At 41.8% G+C, this 17,102-nt stretch overlaps 1 protein-coding gene across 1 annotated transcript in view; it reads right to left on the reverse strand.

The window, feature by feature from the left end:
- rgma (repulsive guidance molecule BMP co-receptor a) overlaps nucleotides 1–17,102 on the reverse strand; it is a 44,918-nt gene that overhangs the window by 24,534 nt on the left and 3,282 nt on the right. Inside the window, exon 2 of the mRNA XM_052040587.1 lies at nucleotides 1,930–2,063. Within this exon, the coding sequence (XP_051896547.1) occupies nucleotides 1,930–2,063 (134 nt within the window). The remainder of the gene's footprint in view (nucleotides 1–1,929; nucleotides 2,064–17,102) is intronic.

The raw sequence follows: 17,102 nt of genomic DNA on the forward strand, positions 1-17,102 counted from the left end.
AGACACCAACTATGGATCCTAACTGCTCTGTTGATAGCAACACCGATTAGAGGAGTCATCGGACACTGGTCTGCATCACACAGGACTACGAGCTGAAGCTCTGATGGAGCCCTTCTGATGGACTTCCATAACAATCACAACTTGCTAATATGCCTCAATACAATACCATAATATACATTCAAGCAAATTATAGGATCACATTGTGTATTTAAGAACAAAAGAATGAAAGTTGTTTTCTAAACAGATGTCAATCCTATTCTAAAGCAGTTTCCACAGAATGAACCATTGCAATCAAACTTAGTTGCTTCAATTAAGAGATGCAATTTTAAAGGTCTATATTGCCAAGGATTTTATAAGAAACCCCATTTTTCATCAGCGTTTGGGGGTTATGACTTCAAATTAATAGCTCACCTCAAGACCGAACACAATATAAAACTAACCCTTTGAAAATAAATATATATAACAACATGCAAATCAGTAGCTACCTTCTCATTGACACAGAAAGAATGGGCAATTTGGATTGGGTTGATCACTTAATTTACATTACAAAGTCTTCAATAGAGCCAGCTCGATCTTCCCACATAGGGAACTCTAAAGAGACTTCAAGAAAAAAAGACATTAAAAGAGGAGGAAAGATCTGAAGAGGGAAATATGCATGAATTTTAAACGTAAAAAGGTCAAGACTGCGAATAGACACAATACACAGCAAGATATTCAGAAATATATTCCGACACACACAAAAACCATTGATCTCCAAACCTAATCACACTCATTATCATCGCATTTCCTGGATCAGGCCTCCACATTGAAAACTTCAATCGCAATCAAGTGCACAATGCAATCAATATTTTTTGATACATTGCAGTGTTTACTAACCGTGGAATCTGCAATTAAACTTTTTTTATATGAAATCGTTCGTAGGACAATATTTTTAAAAAGCTTTTGTTTTGCAAGCGCATTCAATTGAATTGCAAATCGGCGACGTGTTATTTTGATTTTTGCTACTGAAAAGAGATTTAATTGAGCTAGATAAGGTCTCTTCGCCAATCTAAAAACCAATCAGCCAGATACGTGGTAATATAAACCCTGTGGGCGATTGATACAATTAAAGATTTCTACTGAGTTCAGCATTTCCACCACAACTGGGTAAATTAAGGAATTCTCTTCAATGCTAATCAAGATTCTGGTCAGAATATATTGAAGGACTTTACAGTGTTGCAAATGTGAGTTAAGCACAAATGAATAATCTGTGTACATAAAGTATTTTGTTTTCAAGAGATTGCATCACAGTTATGTCCACACACAGGCGATTTTAACGAAATGGGAACTTCAGAAAGTGGTGAAGTTTTCCTAAATTGCCAGGCGTTGCCCATCCCCCAATGAAAACAGACCGATTCTGTGGAGGGCTTTGTAAGACCCTCAGAGCATTGAGCAAAAAAAAGAGAAAAAAAACTGTCGATTTGTTCGAGAAAAAAAGACGCGTTTTATAAATGTTCGCACATTAACTGGGGGAGAAAGATTTCTGCAAATGCATCGCTACGTTACTGAAGCCAAGAGCTTTGGGTCTGGTCTCTCTGACTTAACTCGTTCCAATCACAAAACAAAAAAGTCTTCGAAACTCTGTCCTAAGGATTAACTTATCCCATACAAATGGCAGCACAACGTTCTAAAAACTTTTCCCTTGGATGTGACGGTCTACTTTAAAACAGAGAATCAGTTCAAAAAAAACCCAAGTAAATTTCCACATACGATTTCTATTCTGTTGTGTGGCAAACACAAAGTAATCTCAGCTGTAAAGCATAAGCTCGCTGAATAATGTTTTGCTGCATCCGAAATCAGACGCCTTCTGCACTTAACCCACGCAAATGCAACTTAAAAAAATAGTGAGCTTCCAACTTCTCTTTGTGCGATGGAATGTCTTTGCTTTACCTGCTGGGAGGCACAGAACGATAGTCAGGATTTGAAGGACTCCGTGGCAGAATGGGTCGCCCCTTCTCCCCATTCCCATCCATCCAGCCCAGACTTGGGTCCCACAGAAGTCCAACTCTCCAACTCTGCTCGCCCTGAGTGAGAGAGGCAGAAAATATAAAGAAATCAGAAGCACACACGCCAAGGAGAAAGAAACCGCCGAGATCCACACAGCTCCATCAATCATGTGTCCGGGAAGGCTCCCTCCCTCTCACTGAACGAATAGGACAGGAGAACCTAGGCTGGTAGCTCCACCCAGAATCAAAACCGAGCCAGCAAGGAACCAAGAGTCAGAGAGGAGAGGCAGCCAGAAATTTAGAAAATATCCAGCCACTCTGAAGCAGCCAGATTATTTCTAGAGGGAGAGAAACAGAGCCAAAAAGAAAGTAAAACAGAAAATTACAAATAAAACTGGGTGGACTGCTCAGAGATAGAGATCCAAGAATGAAAGAGAGAGAGAGCAGGATAGGGAGAGAAAGAAAACATTCAGACACACTCAAAGAAATTTGCAATCAAGGAAATAGAAAATGCCTCTTTGTGGACTAACCCCTGATTTTGGGAAGACCAAATGTGTTATACAGTCCTGCACCTCTCGATTTTAATTGCTTTCATTTCCCCAAATTTTAATTTGAAAATGCAGTTGTCTATTTTAGCTTTAAATAATATTTCCTGGCGTGTGACTGGGCATCACAGGGGATTCACGATTTGAGCACTCAGAGTCAGAGTTTCATACAGCAGGGAATTAGGCCCTTCGGCCCAACTCGTCCATATTGACCATGGTGCCCACCAAGCTAGTCCCTTTTGCCCACGTTTGGCCCGTATCCCTCTAAAACTTTCCTATCCATGTACTTATCCAAATATCTTTTAAATGTCATTATTGTACCTGCTTCAACTACTTTCTCTGGCAGCCCATTCCATATACGCACCACCCCCTCCGTGAAGAAGTTGCCCCTCAGGTTTCTTTTAAATGTCCCCCCCCACCTTAAAAGACAGAAATGAATGGACAATAGACATCCTGCAACTCACAGGGACCCTGGTTCCAAAACAGAACTCCAAGATTCCATGGTAGAAGCCATAATACAATAATATGAATCACCTCAACTGTTTCCTCTGGTTCTTTTTGCTACCTGACCTGCTGAATATTTCCAGCATTTTCTGTTTTTATTTCAGATTTCTAGCAATTATATTTTTTTTATTGTGAATATGAAGCGAATCCCCAGTGGAATGGCTTCAGGCAGGTGATTCCATGGTCAGACCATTCTAAATCCTATCACTGTCCCATCACATTGATAAGTTTTAATGAAATGTCAATGTCAGCACCTGTACATGCATCTGTCTACGTCAATGGTGCTGAGGTCAAGAGGGTTGAGAGCTTCAAGTTCCTAGGGGTGAATATCACCAAGAGCCTGTCCTGGTCCAACCACGTGGATGCCACAACCAAGAAAGCTCACCAGCACCTCTAATTCCTCAGGAAGCTAAAGAAATTTGGCATGTCCCGTTTGACACTCACCAACTTTTATCAATGCACCATAGAAAGCATCCTATCGGATGTATCATAGCTTGGTACCAACTGCTCTGCCCAGGACCACAAGAAACTGCAGAGAGTTGTGGACACAGCCGCATCACGGAAACAGCCTCCCCTCCTGGACTCTGTCTATGCCTCTTGCTGCCTTGGTGAAGCAGCCAGCATAATCAAAGACCCCACCCACCCAGGTCATTCTCTCTTCTCTCCTCTCCCATCAGACAGAAGATACAGGAGCCTGAGGGCACCAGGCTCAAGGACAGCTTCTATCCCACTGTGATAAGACTATTGAACGGTTCCCTTATACGATGAGATGGACTCTTGACCTCACTATCTACCTTGTTTGACCTTGCACCTTATTGTTTACTTGCAATGCACTTCCCTGTAGCTGTGACACTTTACTCTGTATTCTGTTATTGTTTTTAATTCTGTACTACCTCAATGCACCGTTATGAATTGATCTGTATGAACGGTATGCAAGAGAAGTTTTTCACTGTACCTCAATCCAAGTGACAGTAATATATCAACACCAAATCTCTTCAACACAACAGATGCAGGATTCAATAGCTAACACCAGCCATGATCAATACGTCACCAAAACCCCAACACACCAGCTGTGTCATTTATTAAAAATAGAAAATCCTAGAAACTCTTCTTTTCTCTCCATAAGTGCTGCCTGACCTGCTGAGTATTTGTGGCATGTCCTGTTTTTATTTCAGGTTTACTGCAGCTGCTGTATTTTGTTCTTCAACTCTGAACCATTTCATCCACTTCATTTCACAGGACACTGCTGTGTCTCCTCATTTTAGCCCCAGCTTTTCCCAGCCTTCTGCCTGTTCATAAACAAAGGGCACTCATGATCAGGAATGGTCCTCAAGCTCACAGCAGGTCTCTCATGTGGCTAAGAGAAGCTGTTAAACCAACAACAGCCAGAAAATGGAGCTCCCTACAGTGACTTGACTCAGTGATACACCACACAGTCCTTTCCCCTCTCAGAGGATACACTGTGTGTGATGGGTTGCAAAGAATGCTCAGTTGATCAGCTAAAGGGGTAGAGATTGTGAAAAAAATATTAAGACCCCTGTGTCACCTCTGCTATTCATTGAGATCATGGCTGATCTCCCCCCTCGCCCACTTTCCTGCCCAATCCCAGTTTCCTCCGAGTCCCTTAGTTTCCAAGGATCTCTCAACCTGTCCTGAACACGTTGCACAAATGAGCTTCCAAAGGTGAGAACAGAAATGTCTCATTACTTGACTCCTAGATGTCCAACCTTTCATGTTGAGACTGCCCCTCTCCCCACACCTTAGTTCTAGATTCATTTCAAGGGAAATAGCCTTTCAGCTTCTAACCTGTCAACCCTTATGTTTCAAAACATATAACATCGCAGTGTGGTTTATTTTTGTACCATGTGCAGAAATCTTCAGCATTTCCTCAAGATTTTTTTTCCAGAAACCCTACATTTTGATATGTGCTTTGGATATATTTAATGTGGTTGCAAACCAGATGAAAAAAAATTGGAAATGTGGGCATAAATATTTTAAAAAGACATGACATTTCCCTGAGTCATAAGCAGTCAGCTGAGAGTGTTGCTCTTCTACAAAAGGTCTTTGAAAGGCTGCTGTGATGTTCTGTAGGGGCAGAGGCCACATTTATTTTTTTCCAAACAAGAAATTAACAGTCAGAGTGGAGTTTAAAGAAATGGAACATTTATAATTTGTAAACCCCCAAAGCTTTGTCCCTCTTGTGAAGGTACTGACCCTGCCAGAGCTCTTCCATATTGCTGGCTCATCGATCAGGCACAAGTCCAACATGTCGAAAGGCAACTCCACCAACGAAGCATCACTTCAAGGTCTGGTCCAGTCATCACTGGGAACTGGGACTCCCAGGGAACTAACTACATGACTAGACTCTCTTCCTTAGCTTGAGGCAATCCAGGCTACTTGGCTGTCGTCCTAACTGAGGCTGGCTCATGTTAGAATATTTACTGATATCTTCACCAGACCCACACAAAGAGTGGGCATCAAGGCCACTGAAGCTCATCGAGCCACACAGCTGGAAATAGTGGAGAAACAGACAGGGTGATGTGAGGTGAAAAGATCAAAATGCTTGCTGCCAAATTTATCAAAGAGGTCATAGAGTCATGGAGTAATAGAGCTCAAAAACAGGCCCACTACGTCTATACCAACCATCAAGTACCAATCTACACTAATCCCATTTACAAACACCTGGTCTGCAGCCTACTATGTGCCTTGGCAATCAAGTACTTGTCCAGGTGCCTCTTAAATGCTGTGAGAGTACCTGCCTCCACCACCTCGTCAGGCAGTGCGTTCCAGATTGCAACTGCCCTCCGGGTGAAAAATTTCTTCCTCGAAACCTCTTACTCCTCACCTTAAACCTAAGCCCTCTGGTCTTAGGCACCTCTGCCATGGGGAGAAGTTTCTTGCAATCGACTCATTGATAAATAAAGACTTGCATTTCATCTTTCACATGCTGAGGATGCCCCAAATCACATTGCACAGAGTGATGTCCTTGAGAAGGGTAATGACTGCTCCATTACAGGAAATGTGGGTGCTGATTTTCCCACTGCAAGGACTCACAAGCAGCAATGTAAACATCTGTTTTTAGTGATTAATGGGGAGCTATGTGTGAGGGAAGGGTTAGGTAGATCTTAGAGCAGGATAAAATGTTGGTACAACATTGTGGGCCGAAGATCCTGTACTGTGCTGTAGTGTTCTACGTTCTATATAAAAGGGGTGCATCGGCTACAACTCCCTGGGAAAATGCAGTGCTTTTCTTTGAATAACGCTATTGAATCTTTTCTGTCATCACTGTCCTGAGATGTCAGTTTTTGATACTCAGATCCCTGGAGAGGAATATGAACCCACAACCTCAAAGGCCACATTGACATTGTGAGATCTGTAATTCATTTATTGGTCATGAGATGTGTATATGGCTGGCAATGCCAGCACTTATTACCCATCCCTAATTGCCCCGGAGCTGAGGAGGCAGTTAAGAGTCAACCACTTGAGTTAGATATAGGCCAGACTAGGTTAGGATGGCAGGACACCCTTCCGTGGAACACATTCCTCATTGAGGGGTCAGTGGTGGAAAGGGTGAGCAGCTTCAAGTTCCTGGGCATCAACACCTTCGAGGACCTGTCTTGGGCCCAACACATCGATGCAAAGAAGGCACACCAGTGGAGGTTGAGAAAATTTGGTATATCACCAAAGACTCTTGCAAATTTCCATAGATGTATGGTGGAGAGCATTCTGACTGGTTCCATCACAACCTGGTATGAAGGCTCCAATGTACAGGATCACAAGAGGTTGCCAATGGTTGTAGACTCAGCCAGTTCCATCACAGGCACAACCCTCCCCGCCATCGACGACATCTTCAAGAGTCTGCCTCAGAAAGGCAGCCTCCATCACTTAAGGTCCCTCACCAACTGGGACATGCCCTCTTCTCATTACTACCATCGGGGAGGAGGTACAGGAGTCTGAAGACCCACACTCAATGATTCAGTAGCAGCTTCTTCCCCTCCATCATCAAATTTCTGAACGGTCCATGAACGCTACCTCACTGTTCCTTTTTTTTGCACTATTTATTTTGTAATTTATAGGTTTTTTTTAATGTCTTTGCACTGTACTGCTGCTGCAAAACAACAAATTTCACGTCATATAAGACAGCGATAATAAACCTGATTCTGATTCATGAACCAGACTGATCTTTAAGACAATCCAATAGTTTCATAGTTACAATTACCAAAACTAGCTTTTTTTTGATTCCACAGATGTTTAATTATTTGAATTTAAATTCTATCGCTACCTGCTGGAAATTGCACCCATGACTCTAGATGGTCCAGAACTCTGGCTGCTAGTCCACTGACTTAAACACAACACAAGCCTCAAATAATTTAGTCAATTCTAGTGCAGGAGTTTGGGTCTTACACCTGGGCTTGGGAAACAAGGCAGAGTTATTCTGGGTGGTTTTGCGTCACATGAAAGACCCGTCTGAAGTTACAGGACCAACACCATTGCAATCCAGGAATCTTTTAAACCCAATTGTGAAGGTGTGGAGCACAAATAGAGGTGGCACAAGATCAAGGAGAGATCAAACAGCTGGCGCTGGCTCCAGGCCAGGCATCTGTTTGCACTATGCCAATACTGGTATCAGAGTTCCACAGGCTCAGTTCTTTGGGAGATGCCATTTATTTTTGTCCTGCTGTAATATCAATATGGAGGTGGTGTTGTGGGAGAGGCAGGTAGGTGCAGTGTTAGGGGGGTGTATGCATTGCCCCTTCTTCTCCTGAGTACACATTTAACATTCAATTTGGCATGGCATTGACACAATTGTGAGTGGGTCTGAAAGTTCCCTGCAGACTATATGCACACAATTAATTAGTTGTAGATTCATAGAGTTATACAGGCCCTTCGGCCCAACTCATTCATGGTGACTAAAATGCTTATCTACACTAATCCCATTTGACTGCATTGCCTCATAACCCTCCAAACCTTTCCCATCCAAGGAGTTAAAGAAATCTTGACTCAAAAACTAAAATCACCAATGGTTATGACAGATTGTTGTAAAACCCTAACCGGTTCACTAACGTCATTCCATCCTTAACTGGTCTGGAAGCTATATGACTCCAGACTCACAGCAATGTGTTTGACTCTAAACTACCTTTTGCAAAGGCCTGGCCAGCCACATAGTTGTATCAAGGTTACTACGTACAGTGAAAGTACCTTCACTATATGGACCGTACCATACAAGTAGGTGGCTCAGCACTACCTTTTTAAATGACTTTTAGGGTGGACAAAAAGTCATAGAATCAAAGACGACTATTCAGTCCATCCAACTAGAACGTGCAAGCCTAATCCCATCTTCCAGCAACAGGTCCGTAGCCCTGCAGGTCACATAACCAAGTTCTTGTTAAACGTGGCAAGAGTTACTGCTTTGACCACCCTTTTTAAATAGTGAATTCTCGACCAACTCTAGATGAAAAAAAAATCCCTAATCCTTCTAGTAATTACTTTGAATCTCCACTCTCTGGTTGCTAGCTCTCTACTAAGGGCCCTTGCTATTTACTCTAGTCCCTCATAATTTTGTACACCTTTGTCCCTGCAAGCCCCACAGTACTAAAGGAAACAGCCCAGGCCTTTCCAATCTTTGCTCATTGCTACAATTTTCCAGTCTTGCCGACATCCTCATAAATCTCCTCTGTACTCGTTCCAATGCAATCATCTCTTTTCTGTCATGTGGTGACCGGAACTGTACTCAAGCTCTGGCCTCACTGGTTTTGTATACAGTTCCAATACAACACCCCTGCTCTTATATTCTGTGTCTTGGCCAATAAAGGAAAGCATCCCATATCCCATTTTTACATCTTACTGACCTGCTGCTTTTCATGATATCCAGCGAATAGAGCCCTTGCAAGCTCAACATAGAATAAATTAATTTTTAACAATTGCATCAGAGAATGTTAGAGCAGTAATAGAAGAATAATGGTTGGTGATCACTTTTTTGTTTTAGAGACAATAGAACCAAATTTCAGAAGTGGAGCATTATGCTCAACTGCTACTGAAAGAATGAAACATTGGATGAGACAGATATTGGATGGAAGATCAACTCTGCAACTTTCCCCTCAGATCTATCTTCTCCCGCCACCGTGATCTCTCTGCATCACACTCTCAGTCTGTGTTACCACTCACAGCCAGGACACATTTCCTGGGGAAAGGGTAAAGCTTCACAGTTAAGCAGGCTGGTCACGCCTGGAGTCAGGCATAAGGTGAGACCACGGTCAAATTTTGCCTCAGGAAGGAGTCAGTCCTTTCAGGAAAGAAATAGGGAAGTGTTGGAGTTGGGGCAAATGATTTAAGATTTGTGAATCTCAACTGGAATATTCAAAGCTCCTCTAGAAGGTAGCTGGTGTTGCTTACTTGGCGGGATCAAATCACCTCATGGAAAAATAAGATGCCAGACACTCACCGACCAAGAGACATGGGAGATTTCAGCATTCTTGTTCACTTGGGAGATTTAATTGGCTGGGTACAGATGGTATAAGCTGTTAGTCAGCCATTTGTGGAGTGTTTATAGTAGAGTATATCTGTCTCCACGCCACCGAGCATTTATTTCAGTGTTTGCTTTATATTTTTTTGGTGAGGGATTTTAGTGCTGAGATAGGGAACCACTCATTGAATGGCAGAACAGGTCCAAGAAGGTGAAACCCTAATTTGTTCCTGTTTTCTTTTCGGATAGCTCTGGGCAGGTTTCATGCAGGGTAAAGTTCTCTTTAACCAGCCCCAACAATGCGATGGAAATTCATCTGGCACTACACTGAATGAGCACTATAGTATCAGCTGCCTGGGGTGTTCTTGCGATAATCCTTTCCATTGAATTATATTCAAACTAAACTAAATTTCTTCCCAATATGTCTTACCCCAATCACTGAAGAGCCACTCCTACAATACATTTGAGAATGTTGAAAATATTTAGGGGAGTCTATTCCTATCTAGGGGCAGGAGAGGAAAGGTTGAATGAAAAGTAGACAATGATATTGAAATAAACCCTGATCTATAAAATAACAAAGACTTGCATTTATATAACACCTTTCAAGACCTCATGACGTCCCAAAGCTCATCACAACTAGTGAAGTATCTTCGGTTTCACTTTTATAGTGTACGAAAAAGTTGCATAGTTCCGTGATGTTTGATGTTTGCAAGCAGCATGTTCTCTAGCTCACTTTAACGTCGCTGCACATTGCTGTAAGTTCCTCAAATTTCCCAGAATATTCCAGTGAATGCATTTCACATAAACAATTCATTTTTTAAAGAGGAACCAAGTCTGGGGTTAGACTCTGCAGATGTGAATTATGGCAAGCACTTCATTCTCTCTTTCTTTTGCAATCCTGAAGAGGATAAACAAAACCAGGACCTCTCCTTTGCACTAGTCCACACTGAATAATACTTCTGCTCCTGAGCCCAGTCTATCCAGATCTTTGTCAAATTCAAAGTCATTTACAGACAAAATAGCAGCTGAATCACCGGACTAGTAATTCCTGGACTGATATCCAGAGTACAAGTACCATTGCGACATCTGGAAAAGTTAAATACAGTTAATTAAACTAATTTTGGAATTAAAAAACTAATATTAGTAATGACAACCAGAAACTTAGTGGAAAGTTCAGCTGGTTCACCCTTATCCTTTCAGGAAGGAAATCTGCCAAATTTATGCAGTCTGACTCTAGACCCATTGCAAAGGGCTTGATTCGTAACTGCCTTCTGAAGTAGCCTAGCAAACCACTTAGTTTAAGAAACAATAGTGGTGTTTAAGAGGTTGCAGATATGATAGTGCTGTTTATGAGGCTTTTAAATTGACACATGAATATGCAGGGAATGGAGGGATATGTATCACGTGCAGGCAGAAGAGATTTAGTTCAATTTGACAGTGTTCAGCACCGACATCATGAGCCGAAGGGCCTGTTCCTGTGCCGTACTGTTCTATGTTCTATGTTTTAATTATTAGGGAGGGGCAACAAATGATAGCCTTGTCAGTGACGGCCATATCCTGTGAATAAATAAAAGAAATCAGTTTGAAGTTCTTGATCTATTTGTTCTGTACACATTCCACATACCTCCTTATAGAATTGGCTTGCTGTGACTTTTGGGCCATATAAGTGATTGGAACCTGTGCTTACGATGTGAACAGCTCAGAGAATCACAGAATTATTATAGAACATTGACAACAGAACAGTACGACACAGGAACAGGCCCTTCGGTCCATGATGTCTGTGCTGAACACAACGTCAAATTGAACTACATCCCTTTCATGATCCAAATCCCTCCACTCCCTGCAGATTCATGTGCCTACCTAAAAGCCTCTTGAACGCTACTGTCATATCTGCTTCCACCACTACCCCTGGCAGCCTGTTACAGGCTCCTACCACTCTCTATGTAAAAAAACTTGGCCTGCACATCTCCCTTAAATTTTCCCTCTCTCACCTTAAAGCTATGCCCTCTAGTCTTCAACATTTTTATCCTGGAAAAAAGATGCTGACTGTCTACCTCTTTTATGCCGCTCATAATTTATGAACTTCTGTCAGGTCTACCCCTCAGCCTCCGACGCTCGAGAGAAAACAACCCAAGTGTGTCCAACCTCTCCTTATAGCTCATACCCTCTAGTCCAGGCAGCATCCTGGTGATCCTCTTCTGCACATTATGACATAAAGGAGGCATTCAGGTCATTGATTTATGCTGGGTCTGAGGAGATTAGTTTGCTTCAGCCCATTCCCCATGTGCCTGGATATCCACTTCCCTTTTAAAGATGCTGATTGATTCTGTTTCCTTGAAACCTACAAGCAAAAATGTTACTCCTCACCCTGCCACCCCGTATCTTTTGTCCAAAATTTTAAAACTGTGATCCCCCGACCCTTGAACGATTTGCTAATGGAAGCAGCTTTCTTCTATTCATCCTATCCAAGCTAGTCATGATTTTGTGTCAAATACTCAATCTCCTTTGCTCCAAAGAGAACAATCCCAGCATCTCCAGTCCAGCCTTGCAGCTGAAATTGTTCTTCAAAGTGCTCAGGCTACTGATGGTCTTAATCTGGCCTGATTGAACTCAGCAAGAAATAGAAGCAGGGCAGAAAAACGAAGGTCACAGGAATACCACATGGGCAGTTCTCCAAAGATTGCAATCAAGTCTTTTATCTTCTGACTGACATTCTTCTTCCAGTGATCCTGAGACTGGGGAAGGCCACTGAGGACCAGAGAGCCAGTTTACATCAGTTAAAATAGAACTAATCTTGTATCATCCATACAAAGTATTGAAGCACCTGTTCGGCAGTAGGGTTGTATTACTTCAAGCTTTGTAGGTAGAAGCCATCCCTTGAAAACTGAGACTGTTCATCCTCTCCAGTATTCCAATGTTTGGTAATGTGACAAGTGGGAATTCTTGTCATTAATGACAACTTGCTATTTATAGAGCAATGCAATAAAAAAAGTTCCAAAATGCTTCACAGGTGGACTATCAAAGAGGCTACCAACAAGGCACAGAAATAAAAACTTAAATTTCTATCACACTTTTCACAATTTCAAGGTCTGCCAAAGAATCTTACAGTCAATAAAACATTTCTTGAACTCATTGCTGGAATGTTCTCACGTACCCATCAATTTGATTCTTTTTGCCATTAAACTACCCTATGGGGAAATTTGCAGTGCTCAATTAACCTACCAGTACATCTTTGGGATGTGGGAGGAAACTGGAGCACCCAGAAGAAATCCACCTGGTCACGGAGAGAAGGTGCAAGCTCCGCACACGCAGCATCTGTGACTCAGATCAACCCCAGGTTCCTGGAGCTGAGAGGTAGCAGTACTAACTGCTGCACCACCACGCTGCCTCATGTTGGAAAAGGGGCATCCAAGCTCCCATAGAAAGTCCATTAGGCCATAAGATAGAGGAGAAAATTTGGCCATTCAGCCAACGAGTCTGCTCCGCCATTCAATTATGGTTCATTTTTTTTCTCAACCCCATTCTCCTGCCTTCTTCCCATAACCCTTAACCCCCCCCCCCCCCCTTAGCAATCAAGAATCTATCAATCTCTGCCTTAAATACACCCAATGACTTGGCCTCCACAGCCCCCTGTGGCAACAGATTCCACAGATTCACCATCCTCTGACTGAAGAAATTCCTCCTCATTTCAGTTCTAAAGAGACCTTTTATTCTGAGGCTGTGCCCTCAGATCCTAGACTCTCCTACTAATGGAAACATCCTCCTCGTACATCAAGCCTTTCATTCCCAGCATCATTCTCCTGAATATCCTCAGGACTCCCCCCAGGGCCAGCTCATCCCTCTTTAGATATGGGGCCCAAAATTGCTCACAATATTCCAAAAGCAGTCTGACCAATGCCTTATAAAGCCTCAGCATTACATCCTTGCTTTTACATTCTAGATATAAGTAAGTGGTGACGATGATGGAGGAATAAATACTGGAGAGGGACACCAAGGATAAATATCTGTGAAATAATCCCATAGAAGCTTCAACATTCAGAAGGGGCCTCACTGAGTTACTGCACCTGCAACAGGGTGGCTTCTTCTTGGTAACATACTAGTGCCAGCTTAGACTTTACACAAGCCCAAACAGGACTGGTACCACTCAAGGAGATATTATGGCAGGCAACCAAAGCCTGGTTAAAGAGGTGCACTCTAATGAGTGTTTTAAAGGAGAGTGAGGGTGAGCTAAAGAGGAGAATTAAATGGAGGGAATAACAACGCATTGGCTGCCAGTGGTGCAGAGATGAAGCCTGGAGGTACACCAGGCTCCAGAACTGAAGTCAACGTAGACCTTGGAGGTTAAAGAGATAGGGAAAAGCAAATGCAAGGAAAGCCTGGAAAATGAGTGAAATTTGGGTATAACTGTAATGGAGCTAGAGTGAGCTAGTGAGCACAGGAGATAGTAGGTGAAAGGGACTTGGCACATGTTGGTTTAGTAATCATAACTTAATTTAAACAATTATTGGGGTAAAGGTCTCAGTCAGATGAGTGTTCTTCCAGGGTTATACATTGAATTAATTCCAGGCCTGGTGCTCAAAAATCTGAAGCAGCTAGAATATCCATAATTTAACTCATTGAAATAAAGCAATTCTATCTTATTTGAGCTTTGCAAAGATTCTTCTGATTTAGTCTGGCCTGAAGGATTTTGAAAGTCAAGTTTTGAATAATTCAAATCTCATCTAAGGTTAACTAGCAAAAATACTGCAAGATTTTTAAGCTGCTTCCAAAATATGAGGGAGGGTGAGCTTTAGACAAGCACAGACTGTGTGACACTTGTTCATGTCTCTATAAGAGTAATTGTCTTTGAAAGTGATGGAGAATTACAACAACAATGTTGTTATATAGTATATTTAATCTAGCAGCGTGATTTAAAGCACCTTATAAGAGAGTTATTCAACAAAATTTGATACCGAGCCACATAAGGAGATGTTAGGATGGAATAAAGTAGATTTTAAGGAGTGTTAAAAGAAGAAACGCGGAGGGATTTAAGAACAGAGTTTCACAGGTAAGGGTGGTGCTGTTTGAGAACAAGATGCATCATTAAGTCTGAGGATGATCAAGAGGCCAGAATTGGAGGAGCACAGAGATCTCACAGGGATGTAGGGCTGGAGTAGATCAAAGGATAGTGGGTTATTTAAGTTCAATCAATCTCTGGAAATATTTATGAAGATGGTGCATTTTGAATTGTGGAAGTCCATCTGAAGATTCCAAAAGGTTCCATTTTCAGTTACATCCATTCCCTGGTAACAAGGGGGTTTCATTTTTACAGATGCCCATAAGTTGATTTTGTCCACAAGTTGAAAAATACACAAAAATCACTCTATATGGTAACCATACCCCCACAGTGCTGTAATGAATGGCATCAAAAGCACATAAGACTGATAAGAAAGAACAATAACTAAAGGTGGAGGGGGGAAGCTAGTTCTGCCGTTCATAGGATGGATGTATGTACGTCGGACTTTTCGAATTTAATAATATTGTTGGAGCTTGTTTGTATGTGAGGTGTCCATAACCTAGGTCGGCCTTTACTTCAGCTTTTGAATTGACACAAAAGAGAAGAAAAGCTCCTTGAAATGGAATGAATTGAAAAGAATGACTAACATAAGCTCTATGCCTCTCACAAAGGTGGAAAGAATGATTAGTGTTGTAAGAAAGTATGCATTATATTACTGTTTATTATTTTCTTGTTCCTTTGTGGTAATGTCCACCTATTATCGAGGAGGAATCCTATGGGGGCGGTGGGGGTCACAGGATAATTTCAGTGCTGGAAGTGATGTTCTATTTGTTAACTTGTTCCCTAGCAAAAGCTTTCCTTAAATATTCATGCTGTCGCAGACATTCTCAGTGGAACTTGCCAATTGAAATGACTGAAATATAAAATTTACATTAATGAGGAGAAAAGCTCCAGGAAACCTACAATGTGACATTTATGGCACTATCCACAAGGGAACACACAAATGGAGAAGACTATTCAGGCACAGATAGGGTGAATGCACACAGTCTTTTTCCCAGGGTTGGGGAATCAAGAACTAGAGGACATAGGTTTAGGGTGAGAGGGGAGAGATTTAATAGGAACCTGAGGGGCAACGTTTTCACCCAGATGGTGGTCGGTATATGGAATAAGCTGCCAGAGGCAGATATACTAACATTTAAAAGGTACTTGGACAGGTACATGGATAGGATAGGTTTAGAGGGATATGGGCCAACAGCGGGCCAATGGGACTAGTTTAGATGGGAATCTTGGTTAGCATGGACCAGTTGGGCCAAAGGGTCTGTTTTCATGCTGCACGACTCCAGGAGTTTTCACATCTGTCCTCCATTCTGTGAGATTAAGGCAAAACTTAATCTGAACTCCAGTTAGTTGCCTTGATTATGATGTTGACATTTTCCTGGATTTGCATCAAAATATAACTATGGATTGGACAATGAATCAGGTGCATCGGGCAAGTTCATAGGTCACGGGACCAGATATAAATGGCTGTGCACTACTAAAAGTCTACCTATCAGTAAGGAAGGTAACACCATTAGACAATACCTTTCATAACCTCACTGTATCTCAACGCACCTTATAGACAATGAAGAATATTTATTGACATTTATTTATTTAAGGTATTTAAGTGGAGAAATCACAACTAAGGGTTTCTGATTGAGCTTTGACTTGGTATGAACCAACAGTGACTGTAATGCTTTAAATTAAATGTTTATCAAATATTACTGTTTTAAATTGCCCTGTTTATCCTTTGCCAACGGTTATCTCATAACTTAAATCTAGTTATCGTGCCCGTCATCACTGAACCACACAACTACTCAAGCTACAATATTTTTCTAATGTAACAATGGAGGCATCAAATTATACACATATTGCATATTTCCATGATACTTTGAAACAGATAGCCATCTGTATTACTTTTACCAGTTCTTCAAAGTCAAGGATTTGATATCCCATCAGCTCCACTCAAAATTCATTCAATAGAAGCAAACAGACAGGAAGTAGCCATTCAACCCATTGGTTCTGTGCCAGCTCTTTGAAAGAGCCCAATTATAACCACCCCCCCCCCCCAGCTCTTTTGCTCTACCGAATTTTCTTTTCAACTGCATACTCCCTTCCCTACCGAAGATCCCTATTGAATTAGTTTCCACCACCGTTTCATTCAATGCATTTCTGGTCAAAGCAGTGCTAGATGAAATAATTCTTGTTCTTTCAACAATTATCTTCAATTTATTATTAAAACAAAGATGAAAAAATGAAACATGTGCAAAGGAAATCCTATGGCCCTGCCATCACTTTGGATAATTTTAATGCAAAGAGCTGAGATGACAGACCCAGTCTTTCATTTTCAATAGGATGCTTTGCTGTACAAACTGACAAGAATGGTGGGAGGGGGTTCATACAGAAAGGTCAGGGTGGTGATCAGCGGCCAAGGAACGGCCAACAAGAAAAACATTTAGAAGTTTTTGAAAGGAGGGAGAATGGTGGTTAGTCAACAGGCTGCAGGGAATCACAGAAAATTTACAACAGAGAAGGAGGCAATTCAGCCCATGATGCGCATTCTGGTTGTAAAA

The sequence above is a fragment of the Pristis pectinata genome, chromosome 28, assembly GCF_009764475.1.
Source record: "Pristis pectinata isolate sPriPec2 chromosome 28, sPriPec2.1.pri, whole genome shotgun sequence".
In the NCBI taxonomy this organism is placed as follows: Eukaryota; Metazoa; Chordata; class Chondrichthyes; order Rhinopristiformes; family Pristidae; genus Pristis; species Pristis pectinata.